We start from the raw sequence: 12,935 nt of genomic DNA on the forward strand, positions 1-12,935 counted from the left end.
GTGTCAATGTGGGTCAACAACCCCTTGACCATTGATGCTTCCCATGTGCTATCGTCATCATGATCTTATCGCCCCCTGGTCTGATGCGGAGAGTCCGTGGCATAATAGAAAGGGGCAATTGCGTCACAGTGTGATGCTTAGTCGGCATAACCATCAAGATTGTGAAGAACACAGCATAGTAAGGCCAACATTGCATTGATGTAAAGTTCCGAAGCCGCACATTCGAATATGTTGTATATACAGGAAATTGACAAGAAACGCAAAGGTATAAGTTATCGCTAAAGGTACAAAATTATAACAGCGCATGCGCAGGGCTTAACCTATGTTTTCTTTGATGTTTGATGGTGTGCTGCAGTGGATAGTGGTACAAGTGCTGAGTGTTGAATGAAGGTCTCGGACGACTGATAGCCGAGGTGATAGGAAGAAGTTGGAGACATGGAGTCGGGAATCAGCCATTTATGCCTTGGCTGTGGGACGCGTGAAACGACTATTCGATTCCTGCCGAGCACGCTGAGGCGAGTGCATTGCAAGAAGGGCAGCAGTGTTGTCATTTTGGTTCAGCACATTCCGAATTGATTGCTCAGCAAGGTGACAAGCCTGGATAAACAGTTTGTCAGCTAGTGACTCATCGTAGAGGCAGAAAAATGGGTGGACTTACACGACTGTAGCCACCACGCTCAAGGGTCGAACGCGAGCGAGCGATAGAATTATGGATGGAGTCATACGAGTATCTACGCCTGCAAACAAAGGTTAGCGTCGATTGGAAGAGTGGAGTGGGGGAAGCACATACAGGACGCCTTCAAGCTCGGAGCGCGAGCGGGGGAAGATGAAAATGTCTGAGCCAGAGAGATAGCGGCTGAACGCTTGGTAAGAGGCACAGCCTGCGATGAGCGTCTCGTTGAAGGAGGAATGGTCTGTATCCCAGTTGAACCAGTTCTCGCTGTGAAGGGCGGGTGATGTGAGTGAGAAGGACGGGAGGAGGGAGGGACACGATGAGGACGTACGAGAGATGGTTGAAGGCCATGGCCTCAGTGGTATTGGGGGCAAAGAAACGATCCATTGCAACTGGAGAGTGGCTAGTTGGGGATTGGGACAGGAGAGGAGTTGGGTGACTGGAAGGACTGGAAGGGGTCGACTGTATATATTTATATATGTCGGCTTGCTGAGGCAATGGGCGCCTTGTGTGGTGAGAGAGGAGGGAATGTGTGACACAGCCGCTTCTTAACTCGAAGTGTCCAAGACAAGAGATGAAGCGGCCGACAAACGTTGGACTCTCTTATGAGGAATCCTCCGTTTCCATACCAGGAAATCGCACGGCCGCTTCGCACACGTTCGCCAACTTTTTAATATGACTCGTACCATGCAACGCCCGTCACATTGTCACATCCCCACAACCATGCCAAGTTGCCAACTCTCACTGTCAACCCTGCCCAACCCCTGCCTCGCTGTGACTCCTTAACCCCGCACCCATCACGCCTCGGTCGGCTTGAATGACCCTTTTTCCTGTGAACATGGCTATCCTAGCTTGCATGGTCTATTTGCCGCCCCAAAGTTAGGGATGGGCTAGTCTTACTAGATAAATCCGAAGCGCCGAAGGCGGTCCGAGGGAGAGCGTGACAAGGCTTGGTGTCACAAGGGGTTGATCTCTCATTGATCACATCTCATCTCCGAGATCTGCTGTTAATCCGGCGGCAGATCTGAATCTGAGAAAGAGCGGATCAGTTGAAGGATTGCTTATTTATTTTTATTTTCCTTGGCTACGGCCATAGCGATTGGCTTGTCATTGGCTGGCAGCAGCCTTTCTTGGCACCTTCGACGGTGCTTATCTCTCCGAGATCTCATTGACCCTGCTCGCCTCTGCTCACGCCTTTGCAGTTGCTCGACATCGTACGACAGCATCCATGATTCGATGGCATTCTTCGCGCTTGGCTCCCTTCTCATACCGTAACGCTTGTCACGCACTCACAGGAAAAGGCGCCCGCCAGCGTCAGCGAATATCCCGGGCCCCGCGATTTCTTTCTTTGTAAGGTCTTTTCTCTCATTGGCAGACACGCTCACACGCCGCTCGATGGCGCGAATCCCGGCGACTTATCTTACTCCTCCGGGAGACACGCAGCAGGTACTGTTTAGTAAGTGTCTGACTGTTACTGTTTCTGCGTGACAGCTGAAAGGGGTGTGCTGACTTGGCTCTCTGACCCTGCAACGTTGCGGATCCTCGGGTCGGCGCGATCCTTGCTGTGACTGAACACTAATTTCTTGTGCTGTACATAGCTATGCTCCTTGGACATGAAACGTGTACAGCTCCATCTCTTGGAAGCTTGCTATTTTCATTGTCATCCCAGGTGCAGCACCTAAGTGGTATTGGCATGCGCTTGGCACTCGGCCGTCCCGGGATACACACAACCTCTGTACATAGAGGCCATGAAATGGGTTTCGTACGCGGTAACTCTTTGGCTTTTAGCGACACCAATAGCAGGCCATGGCACCTCGGTTTTTGCTCACTTCCCCAACGTTACTACTTCCCCAGTTTGATCGTCCCATAGATAAGGACCCCTTTTAGCTTTTGAGTGCAAAGCTTGTGAGGATGCCACTGTCGTCATCACACACGACAGCATTCACAGCGTCATGGCATTGAAGAAGGGGTGGCGGTCTGGCGAGTAGGACGCGTGGATTGGCTTGCCAAGGCTTGGTTCATCTAAGACGCCGGGCAATGCAGCGGGGGAAATTCGCTGCTCGATATGGTAGCCGGGTCTGCGCTCGCTGACAGACGGTGAGCGTATTGTCCTGCATTGGGATGGAGGCCCATGAAAACATTTCCTTGCTCGTCGTCTGCGTTGGTAAGGCCCTGTCGACGCTGAGTAAGACATCTATCAGTCTCCGAGCATAAATATCGCCAGCCCGTCCAGCGATTGCACAACCAGCAGTCGCATTCTTCACTTCATAACACAGCACACAGAACTCGATTCGGACTCGTCCATTCATCTCGCTGATTACATCGCCCGTAGCCCTATCCAGCCTCCAACATACAGATAGATAACCCAACCAATGGCAGCCGCGAACGTTTCTCGCAAAGTCGTCCAGAAGGTTCTCGCGATTGAAACCGCCGAGGTGTGTCATTCATTCAACTCCCCCGCGCGCCCCTAGCCACGTCTCTGGTTGGACCTTTGGACTCACGTTCGTTGCTTACAGGGAGCAGGCGCCCGTGTTCGCCGTTCCATCGGCAGTGCCGGTCTCAGAAACCTGACCCCTTTCCTCATGCTAGACCACTTCCATGTCTCCAAGGGTGCTGTCAGTCATTCTGCAATCCCTCCTTAGGTATCACATCATAACTTTGTTCCTAAACAGGGGTTCCCTGATCACCCACACCGTGGGCAGGCTACCGTGACATACATGTTGGAAGGGTACGCGATAGCTCTAGAACGGTCATCTGGTAACGCGTCCTGACGCCATGCGTACGTGCATGTTAGATCCAGTCGACATGAGGATTCTGCTGGTCACGCGGGAACCATCGAGACCGGAGGAGTTCAGTGGATGTGCGCTGTACGTTCTTTCCCTTCCTATCTAATCTTCTTGCAAAGAGAAGCTGAATGATGTCAGGGCAAAGGCATCATCCACGCGGAGATGCCTGTCCACGCACCTGGTGTGCCAGAACCCCGCGGGCTCCAGCTCTGGGTCGACCTCCCAAAACAAGTGAGCAGTGCTTTCTCGAATTTGGAATGGTTTCTGATGTTCTAATATTCTTTACTAGTACAAGCTAGTGGTGCGTATTCTTGTGATGGACGCTGGCCTAAAGACAGGGCTGACGCGACTATGCAGGAACCGTCATACCAGGAACTCGCTCCTGAGGGGTACGTTCTCTTGTCATTGTATATCAACTATCAATAATCAAATCCCGGATGATAGTGTTCCAACTGCGTACCCAGATGGACCCGACGGACCGGTCAGCGTCCGTGTCATCAGCGGCAAGAGTCACGGCGTCGAATCACCAGTCCGGCCCCTTGGTGGCTGCTGGTTTTTCCACGTCCGCATGGCGAAGGCCGGCTCGACGTTTTCCCAAGAGATTCGTGAGTCGCCATTTTGCTTCTTTGCTTGGCCTCTCGGGTTAATAGCGATCACGAAGCTGCCGGGTGGACGTCGTTCATTTACAGTAAGTAACAGGCACGCAGATGTGATAATCTCTTTATGCTGACGCATTGCATTTCACAGTATGGAAGGGCGCCGTGAACGTCGGTGAGGGAGGCTCGCGGTGTGAGGCCTTTAACACGCTTGTGCTTTCGGCCGACCAGGCACAGAGTGGAGTGGACGTCCAGGCCGCCGAGGACGGCGTCGAGTTCGTTTTGGTACGTGCCCAAAGCTGAAACCCGTCGGCCGGCTGAAACTGATTTGCTCCGCTCGTCAGGTCGCTGGAGAGCCGCTGGACCAATCTGTCGTGCAGTATGGCCCATTTGTGATGACGACTCATGAGGAGATAGAGAAGACGATTTCGGACTGTACGTGTGCTTTGCTCATCCGCGCGAGTACTCCTGATGATTCATGTGTCTATGACCGCACAGATCGAAGAGGGCAAAACGGCTTCGAGAAGGCGCACTCGTGGAAGAGCAAGATCGGCAATTGAGCGCTCAAGGTTGTGGTGTAAATCATCGATCGGCGACCACGCTGTTCTCTCGCCGAATTTGCCAAGAGGATCACAGGAAGTCAGACTGGATTTCAGGGTAGAAGTATTTTTGTCATAGTGATCTTATCTGTATTACTGTAATCGTCAAGGACATGATTCCGTGAATGTACTTTTGGTTCCCTTCGAGCCGAAGGATAGACAACAATCTCCCATAGCCGAAAATACTACCGCCTCTTTGGCACCTTTGAGCCTTTCTTTCCTTTCATGTCTTCGTCGTTCTCGTCTTCTACAACCTGCATGCCTTCCAGAACTGCATCAACGTCCCCGCCGTCTTCTACATCCTCCTCTTCCTCATCATCACCGACTTCGCCATCGCCCTCCTTGACACGCTTAGCAGGCGTGGATGGGGGGATGTAAGAGCTGTCCCATGCTACAGCGGTCGGTACAGTCGTCATGAATGCACGCTCGAGCACGGTACCACGAACAGGCTGTGCTTGACCCGCTGTCGCTGGCGGAGCGGCGGTGCTGTGTATACGCACATATCGATCGAGAGCGGCAGAAGCAAGGTGTCCCGATGCTGCCGGGGCGAGACTGCACACAGCGCCAGCGATTCCTGCTCGCGAGTCAGTTCCATCGTAGTAAGAACATGAGCGAGCGAAAAGTACTGTACCTTTGTACCCGTACAGCACACCGCCCGTACGCAGATCGAGGGCGAAGACGTTTGTCCCTTGGTCTGACATGAACACCTCGCTGGTTTCAGTGGTCAGCGTCTTGTGTAGAGTAGCAGCGGCGTGCGGGCGAGGATGCACTCACTGTTCTGCGAAGCCCGGCTCGACGGTGCGCACACCGCCGACCTTGGCTGCGCTGGCGAAGTCGGCGACGGGCCGCCGCCCTGCACGCGTGTCGTACCGGCGCAGCGCGCCCATGCGTGTCCCGGCGAGGAGATGCGCGTGGTTCCCCGCGTTTGGCGGGGAAGCTGTCGGGGGGTCAAGGTAGGTCAGGCATGTGTTGTGCACGGGTTGACGGAGCCCCAGGTGATCGTGTGGGACCTGGAGGTGTAGATACGTGGATTCAGCAAATTGAGGGATAGACGTTAGGCGGTCGTTCAAAGTAGCGAGAGACGCACATTTTTGGCACGCCATATTTCGCCAGGGAACAGCGTGTCGGCAGCGCGCTTGCGCTTCTTGGAGGACGGCTCGGAGGCAGAGGCATCGTTTCCAGTTTCAGCCGCAGGCGCAGCAAAGGCGCGCTCGGTATCCCACAGAGAGACCTCGACATCGTCGCCGCCATATGCGAACGTGCGCTGGTCAGCGGCCAAGCGGAACTCGGACAGGCGCATGGGCAGGGATGCGAGCTGCTTCGAGAGCGCGGCGCCGTCCTCCGAGCTGGACAGAGCAACGGTCGTGCGCCGAAGGGCACCGTTCGATGTGCACGAGTAGACGGATCTAGATGCGAGGGCGCCGCGCTTAGCACAACATGCTGGGCGATGAAGATGAGAAAGGCATGTCGACGCACTGCCCAGCGAGCTCGAGTCCGACAAAACTCTGCTCGGCCTTCATCCGCGTCTCCTTCCACTCGTGCGCGACGGCGAGTTTTGATCGAGTTTCGTCCTCCCATCGGAAGAGCGAGAGCGCACCATTGGCATGGGCAGAGGCTACCTAACAGTTTGTGCTTTGCTCAGATATGAACGTTTTTCTCCGGAGATGATCAAGAGCATACCAGCTGGGAGTCTCCTGAGTCGGCCTGCGATATGCACAACTTTTGGATGGCCCTGCTCCGGCCTGTCGCGGTGCCATCGTAGAGGATGTCGACGGTGGTTTTGGATTCAGCGGTGGGCGCGTAGGTGACCGCTTTAATGCTGCCCAGCTCGTCGGCGGCGAGGAAGCGAGCCATGACGCGCTGATAACTTTCTTGCGGTCGTATTCCCATGCTCCCATCAATCGCACACAATAGCAGCGTGCTTAACATTTCTAATAGCACATCGTTGTACACTACAGCCATGATGAATAATTATTGGTCTACACGGTGTGTAAATAATCTACTGATCTAAGCGTCGTCCTCCCAGTCATTGGGGACGTCTTCTGCAGGAACCGGCGGTGGAGCAGGTGTCGGGGCTGACACCGGTTCTGTCACGGGTGTCCTTTGGCGCGAAGGCGGCCCGCTCGTAACCAAAGCACTAGCACTCGTGCGAGCAGCGGCTGCATGTCTACTAGCAGCCACCACATCAAGTCTTCCAGTGACAGGCGCCGGTGAGCTAGACCGGGGTGTCGTCCACCCACTGGCTACCGGAGGGGTGGAGCTGCTGGCGGGTCGAGAAACGACGCTCGTCCACGCATTCGGTCTAGTAGACGTGAGCGGAGTGCTTGACCCGCTCGCAGAGACACCATACGCGACAGGCAGCTTCCCGCCCCGTAGATCGGTCAGCCTCCCGAGCCCCTTCTTCTCCCCGCTGTCGGCGCCGAACACGACCTGGGAGAGGAGAGGAACGGGCACGCGGCAGTCGATGCGTCTCCCGAGCTGCACGCTCCGGTGCGGCTCCGCGTCGACCATAGTTGCATCGAGGCGGTAAACACTTGCGAGGCCCTGCACGAGCCCGCGGCGCTCCGGCGGCATGTGCGGGAGAACCTGCGTCGAGCGGTCGCCGTTGACAAAATCCGCGAGCGCCTTCTCAGCGAGCGCGACGAACTTAGGGCCCTCCCGGCGTGCCGACACAAGCAGCTCGTCGGAGTAGGTGATCGCGCGGCCTTGGCCCAGCGCAGGCGGGGACCCCCGTTTATCGGGTGCGATGCCGAGAGCCTCAGCCAGCTGTGCGCGACGCTTCGCGGCGGCGCAGTCTGGTGTACATTTCAGCGCACCCTCACGTATATCCGGATCGGCCGAAGCGCGCCCGCCAGCGTTGTTGGACGGTGTGGCACGCATGCATGGTACAACACTGCGCATCCGTCCGCAGGCGCAGGTGAGTGTGACGGGCGCTAGACATGGCTCGTCCTCGGGACAAGAGGCCGGTGCGTGACATGGGGCTGTACAAGGATGGTGAGCAGGCAAGCAGGACCGGCGTGGCTTGCCACATGGCGCTGCACATGCTCCACACGGTGGAGGATGGCAGGTTGATGAGCAGCTATGATATCCGCAGGCGAGCAGACTGCAAAGTAATGGTCAGCCGCGAGCTAACATGTACAGCACGAACACGTACCGGCCACAAACAGTACCACAGCTGACCCTACTCCGGTCTTGTGCACAGCGGACGTTGTCGACTTCCTTTTTTCCGCAAGCGCATTGTTTTCGGACCAGGAATGGACAAGGCGGGCAAGGCGAGGGCTGCCATTCCAGCTCTCTATTTCCACCCTCAGTCTGTTCGACGTTCTCATCGTCAGGCTCTTGCTGGGGGTTATCGCTTTCCGCCCAAGGTACCTCCGCGCCCGCAACGATCCATTCTTCTTGTCCAGTTGAAGCCCTGATGCGCGAAGCTGCGTGGCATGCGTGTGGAACGACAGGATGTCCACACGCTTGAGGGCGATTACAGGAGTAACTGCACTCTAAGCGGGTTCCGCACGGTATTGGCGGGTCTAGAATGGTGCGACTACAAGGACATATCATCTATAAAAATTGCAAAGCGTTAGTTTATGGTGTATACAGCATAACACCATGTACGCACCTCGGTAAACTCACTTCTCAAACAATTACCGCACACACCTCGGTGGTCTCGGCGCTCGCATGTGTGATTTCCACAGCCAAGTACCTTTCCGCATATCAACTCGCAGGTGTGCAAACCACCATCCTGGTCATCGTCCAGCTCCAAGGCTCCGGCCGCAGCCTTGCGCTTCCCCGCCGCTGCAGCGGAAAGCGACGCAAGTGGACAGCAAGCACGAGTGCAGCGGTGTCTGCGGCAATTCAACATGCCGTTGCAGACGCGACCACACGCCCAATCGCGGCCCTCGCCTTCCTCGCCGCAGACGACCTCGCGAACGTGGCTGCCACAGCGACAGGCACGCCGGAGGCGTACCGCGCAGGGTGGACATTGTCCCGGGTGACAGCGAGCTTCGCACGGATGACCGCAAGCTGCGTGTGGGCGTGTACATAGGGAAAGACAGGTTGGGACGGGTGTAGTACAAGATGTACGTGGAAGATAGCCGGGCGGTGGATGTTTGTGGTCACGGGGAAGGGACGGGTCTTTGGGATCATTTGGTGTGGCTGAGATGACCAGTAAATACTCATTGCCACTTCCAAGTGATATTCTGCCGCATGGACAATTGGTCATCAATACTGGATCGAACGGGCAAGTCGGAGGGCGAGAAGATGGGGGATGACAGGAGAGTGAGCATGTATGCGTTCCACAGGCGAAAGGTCTGTACAAAGCCAGAAGAAGTCAGTGCTAAACGATAATCGTCGGATTTAAACAACTGGCCGTTCGCAAGCTCCGTCGCACATGAATCTTCCTTCCCAATTCTCTCCTTCGACGCTACATGAAACAGCACGCTGCCTGTCTTCTCCGCACTTGACACGCTTGGTCTGCTTGCCACAGAAACAGAGAACCTGTTCTTCCTCCTCGCAAGGAGTGCAGGGACCTGGATGACATAACATGGCGCAGCGGTGCTCGGGATTGCCGCAACTGAGAGGTTTATCACAAACCTGAGCGCAGGAAACGCCGCTCTGGTCTGAGATGGCGTCAAGAGAGCGATGAGAGCGAGAGATCTCTGAGCACCGCCAAGCGCGCTCTTCCTTCTTGCACCAGCACTGTTGGCGGACGGTGATATTGCAAGGCGGACAAGGGCCGGGATGGCATGGAAGAGGGCATGAATGGGTGCAAAGCCGGCGGGGACGGGCACACGGCGCTGCGCAGGAGTGCGCCATGTTACGAGATCCGCTTGGGGTCAAAGTAGACTGGCCACAGAAACATTTGTACTCGGAGGGGACTTGCATCCTCCTTGCCTGGCATCCTGGACACCTCCACTCTCCCGGTCGCTCCTCACCGCGTGCACGCCAGGCTGCTTCCAAGTCTTTGACACTCTTGGAGGCCCAAGACTTGATGCACTTGAGATGAAAGGTGGTCCAGCAACAGTCATCCTTGCTGTCAGTGTCCGGTTTCTCGTCTGTCTGGTCGGCCCGGCCAAGAGTGGGTGGAGCGCATGACCAGGTTGGGGCAGCTGGATGTATAGAGTTGAAGCAGATAGGGCAATCTGCATAAGGGGGGGTCTGGAGAGCATGGGCGAGTCTGCCTGCGAGGGTGTCGGGCTCGGCTGCTCTGCGGGGCGGGTGTGTTTTGCCGGCAGGTTTCTTGTGCGTCGATGCATCGGGGGCGTCGTCCGTTGCGGTGGTGAGAGATCCTTTGAACTTTGCAGCGCGTCTCCCATGTGGCTTCTTGTCTTGGGTAGGCAGAGTACCTGGGCGATCTGTCTGCGAATCCCCGGCGGTCGGAGCGGGGGTGCGATGGCTCTTTTCCTTTGGGCGGTTCCCTGGCTGCTGCCCCTCTGGCTGGGGATTGGCCCTGTTCCCGGGCTGGCCGCCTCTGCCTCGGCCGCGCGCTCTGCTTGGACCACCGCGGGCACCTTGGCCTTGACCCCGTCCGCGGGCAGAGGGCTGGTCCTGAGCTTGATCTAGATGTGACTGGCTGTGATCATGTGGGCGGGGATTTCGTTTGCTGCGGGTTCCGCGGGAATTGCTCGAAGATGCTTCTGGGGCCGTCGAGGACACCGGTGCTTCCATGCAACCACGGAATGGACGAGGACAGTAACGAGTGAAGCCAAAAAGCAGATCTGCATGAAATACATCTGTCGGTGTGGCTGTGCTCTGATGACTCATCCGGCGTGCGGGGACGGCCCCGCAGACAGCAGGCGAGTCCGGGTGACTGTCGATTGCCATGGACGGTCCACTCAAGGAACTCGCAAAGATCGAGAAACTCGCAGACAGGGACGCGTCCGGAAAGCTCCCCGCCATACAGACATCCCTCGACGCCCTCCTCCACTCCCTCAACGACGCAAAGGACCGCATACAGGCCAACAACGTCTCCCCCGATACTTATGCCCTCCTCGTCCAGTCCGTCGACGCCAGGAAGAAGGATATCGATGACAAGCAGAAGGAGCTCTACAACGCCATCGCAAAGCTAGGAAAGGCCCTTGACAAGGTCTGTCTCTGTTCCTTCGCGGGCGTCTATCACCAGCGAGCTCACGCCCACAAACCAGAAATTCCCCACTGCGCTCCCTTCCTATGACCCCCTCTTCGCGTCGGACAACTCTCGCCACGCCCTCGAGCATACCATCGCCCTCCACTTCCTGCGCACTGGACAGTTTTCTACTGCAGAGACATTCATACAGGTCCCTTCTTACTTTGCGTCACATTAACCCTTTGAAACTCATTGTCCTTTACTAGGAATGCGGCTTGGACATAGCCCCTGAGCGCCGCTCCCACTTCCTTCAACTCCATCATATCCTCACTGCCCTTCGCAACCATGACATCTCCTCCGCTCTCGAGTATGCCCGTGCCTCTTCTCATGTTGCACACCGTTCTTATCTATCCACCAACAGATGGTGCAGCCATAACCGTCCTTTCCTCCACGCCCGCTCATCCCCCCTCGAGTTTCACCTCCACCGCTCTCAGTTCGTCCGACTTCTTCTCGCCAACCACCCACCAGACCCAGACATCGCCCTCGGCTATGCAAAAACGGCCATGCAGGCCTTCTTTGTCGAGCACGCGTCCGAGTTCCAGCGCCTCATGGGTGCCCTCCTCTACCTGCCCATCGACCACCTCCAGCGCTCTCCGTATGCGGACCTCGCCTCCCCCACTCTCCATCTCGACCTTATCCCCCTCTTTGCAAAAGAGTACTGCGCGAGTCTCGGTATGAGCAGGCAGCTTCCCCTCAGCACCATTGGCGACATCGGCGGGGGTGGAGCTCTCGCCCGCATCGAGAAAGCCAAGAGCGTCATGCGCGAGCGCAAGAGCGAGTGGAGCCAGTCTAATGAACTTCCGGTACGTTACAGTGTTCCACGTCTTATGATGATTGCTGATAATCTACCATAGATCGAGATACCACTTCCACCAGAGAACAGATACCACTCCATCTTTGCTTGTCCAGTCTCCAAGGAACAATCGACGGAAGCAAATCCTCCAATGATGATGGCTTGTGGGCACGTCATCAGCAAGGAGTCGCTGGGCAAGTTAAACAAGTCGAGCGGGTATGTTTATTAGTTGCTAGCCCATTCACGCCAGGACTCACTAGACCCCAGACGAGTCAAGTGCCCGTATTGTCCCATGGAGTCAGCGCATACCTCGGCCATAAGAGTGCATTTTTGAGCTGACCGCCCTTATTACATGTAGCTGTACTGTATTTCTATCTTCCATAGCATTCATGATCGTTAGCACCTTGAACAATGAACCAAATCACGATTTCACCATTCCCGTCCTCCCCAGCGGCAGAATTCCGTACGCGCTTGCTCGTTCCTATGCTCGCGCAGGTTCCACCCACCGAGCCTAGAATGTGGATGAGGCGGAATGTCAATTGAACTAGTGGGATAACACACACCTCCATGGTCACTTCTTCCTCCCCGTTCTCGAGCGCAACGCGCTTGACCGTCGCCTCGTCCGCGCTCGGCGTGTTCACGCGTCGCGCCAGCACGCGCAGGGTCTCCGGGCTGAGGCCCGCGCGCTCGGCGCGCGCATCGACGCCGTCAGCACCACCAGCACTCGAGTCCTTGCGCGCGTCCAGCAGCTCCGCGAGCGTGCTCGCCAGCACGCGGTTCCGCCGCTGGCCTTGGCTCTGGCTCTGGCTTGCCGTCCCGAAGTTCGACGCGGACGCGGACGCAGCGTCGAGCTCGGACTGCGTGCGCGCGCGGTACATGTTGCTCACTTGGTCGTCTGCGGCCTGTCGATAGCTCCGTGTTTGTGCCGGAACGCATTAGAGGAGGAAGGAAAAGCACGCACGGTTCGCCGGTTCTGCATGTGGTGGTCGACGCGCACGGGCCCGAGGCGGCTCAGGTTCGCGTTTAGATGCGGGTCCTTGGCATCTTCCTCGATGGCTAGCGGTTTGTATCAGTAATTCGTCAGAGAAATATGCCAGTGTGTCTTGCGGAAATGTCATACCTGCAGACCTGGTCTCGCTCGCCATGACTCTCGGAGGCCGCCCGGCCCTCGGGGCTCCTGACGATGGGGCGCCGTCGTATGGACCCGGTGTTCTTGCTCCAGACCAACTTGGCTTGTCCTTTGGAAACCGTCGCGCAGCTTTCGACGATGCGCTACCCATGTTGTAACTGACAGGGTTGGATGAAACGGTGACCGAGGCGAGCGGAATGACCCTATCGTGCACATACCGACGTCACTTTCCGACATT

At 56.6% G+C, this 12,935-nt stretch overlaps 5 protein-coding genes across 5 annotated transcripts; 2 read left to right on the top strand and 3 right to left on the bottom strand.

Moving 5' to 3' along the window:
• Positions 1-94: 94 nt before the first annotated feature.
• On the bottom strand, positions 95-1,236 carry CONPUDRAFT_98095 (uncharacterized protein). The gene is made up of 4 exons (XM_007766589.1): positions 1,005-1,236; positions 791-940; positions 659-737; positions 95-597 (listed from the first exon to the last, which is right to left on the bottom strand). Exons 1-4 carry the CDS (start codon positions 1,058-1,060, stop codon positions 457-459), a joined length of 426 nt encoding a protein of 141 aa, XP_007764779.1. The 5' UTR covers positions 1,061-1,236; the 3' UTR covers positions 95-456.
• Positions 1,237-2,924: 1,688 nt separating this feature from the next.
• CONPUDRAFT_98098 (uncharacterized protein) lies at positions 2,925-5,214 on the top strand. The gene is made up of 12 exons (XM_007766590.1): positions 2,925-3,108; positions 3,190-3,288; positions 3,346-3,401; positions 3,468-3,540; positions 3,598-3,690; positions 3,749-3,760; positions 3,817-3,848; positions 3,904-4,064; positions 4,121-4,147; positions 4,207-4,340; positions 4,400-4,490; positions 4,554-5,214. The coding sequence occupies exons 1-12, from the start codon at positions 3,046-3,048 to the stop codon at positions 4,613-4,615; spliced, it is 903 nt and encodes a 300-aa protein (XP_007764780.1). The 5' UTR covers positions 2,925-3,045; the 3' UTR covers positions 4,616-5,214.
• Positions 5,215-6,539: 1,325 nt separating this feature from the next.
• On the bottom strand, positions 6,540-10,326 carry CONPUDRAFT_135045 (uncharacterized protein). The gene is made up of 4 exons (XM_007766591.1): positions 9,021-10,326; positions 8,271-8,961; positions 7,809-8,212; positions 6,540-7,757 (listed from the first exon to the last, which is right to left on the bottom strand). The coding sequence occupies exons 1-4, from the start codon at positions 10,316-10,318 to the stop codon at positions 6,662-6,664; spliced, it is 3,489 nt and encodes a 1,162-aa protein (XP_007764781.1). The 5' UTR covers positions 10,319-10,326; the 3' UTR covers positions 6,540-6,661.
• Positions 10,327-10,472: 146 nt separating this feature from the next.
• Positions 10,473-11,902, top strand: CONPUDRAFT_48700 (uncharacterized protein; the record flags this gene model as incomplete). Its single annotated transcript, XM_007765904.1, has 6 exons — positions 10,473-10,736; positions 10,795-10,926; positions 10,982-11,082; positions 11,137-11,590; positions 11,630-11,784; positions 11,836-11,902. 6 exons carry the CDS (start codon positions 10,473-10,475, stop codon positions 11,900-11,902), a joined length of 1,173 nt encoding a protein of 390 aa, XP_007764094.1.
• On the bottom strand, positions 11,884-12,877 carry CONPUDRAFT_117914 (uncharacterized protein). Its single transcript, XM_007766592.1, has 4 exons — positions 12,689-12,877; positions 12,530-12,624; positions 12,132-12,470; positions 11,884-12,079 (listed from the first exon to the last, which is right to left on the bottom strand). Exons 1-4 carry the CDS (start codon positions 12,846-12,848, stop codon positions 12,050-12,052), a joined length of 624 nt encoding a protein of 207 aa, XP_007764782.1. The 5' UTR covers positions 12,849-12,877; the 3' UTR covers positions 11,884-12,049.
• Between the last annotated feature and the right edge of the window lie 58 nt (positions 12,878-12,935).

Source organism: Coniophora puteana (genome assembly GCF_000271625.1).
Source record: "Coniophora puteana RWD-64-598 SS2 unplaced genomic scaffold CONPUscaffold_2, whole genome shotgun sequence".
Taxonomy (NCBI): Eukaryota; Fungi; Basidiomycota; class Agaricomycetes; order Boletales; family Coniophoraceae; genus Coniophora; species Coniophora puteana.

Coding starts and splice junctions, on each gene's coding strand:
- CONPUDRAFT_98095 (XM_007766589.1), bottom strand. CDS start 1,060: ATGGATCGTTTCTTTGCCCCCAATACCACTGAGGCCATGGCCTTCAAC. Junction 941..1,004: donor ATGGCCTTCAACCATCTCTC/GTACGTCCTCAT, acceptor CGCCCTTCACAG/CGAGAACTGGTTCAACTGGG. Junction 738..790: donor TCCGAGCTTGAAGGCGTCCT/GTATGTGCTTCC, acceptor CTTTGTTTGCAG/GCGTAGATACTCGTATGACT.
- CONPUDRAFT_98098 (XM_007766590.1), top strand. CDS start 3,046: ATGGCAGCCGCGAACGTTTCTCGCAAAGTCGTCCAGAAGGTTCTCGCG. Junction 4,148..4,206: donor GTGGACGTCGTTCATTTACA/GTAAGTAACAGG, acceptor TGCATTTCACAG/TATGGAAGGGCGCCGTGAAC. Junction 4,341..4,399: donor ACGGCGTCGAGTTCGTTTTG/GTACGTGCCCAA, acceptor TCCGCTCGTCAG/GTCGCTGGAGAGCCGCTGGA.
- CONPUDRAFT_135045 (XM_007766591.1), bottom strand. CDS start 10,318: ATGGAAGCACCGGTGTCCTCGACGGCCCCAGAAGCATCTTCGAGCAAT. Junction 8,962..9,020: donor TGCGACGGAGCTTGCGAACG/GCCAGTTGTTTA, acceptor GGCTTTGTACAG/ACCTTTCGCCTGTGGAACGC. Junction 8,213..8,270: donor TGAGAAGTGAGTTTACCGAG/GTGCGTACATGG, acceptor CAATTTTTATAG/ATGATATGTCCTTGTAGTCG.
- CONPUDRAFT_117914 (XM_007766592.1), bottom strand. CDS start 12,848: ATGGGTAGCGCATCGTCGAAAGCTGCGCGACGGTTTCCAAAGGACAAG. Junction 12,625..12,688: donor GAGCGAGACCAGGTCTGCAG/GTATGACATTTC, acceptor ACAAACCGCTAG/CCATCGAGGAAGATGCCAAG. Junction 12,080..12,131: donor AGGAAGAAGTGACCATGGAG/GTGTGTGTTATC, acceptor TCCACATTCTAG/GCTCGGTGGGTGGAACCTGC.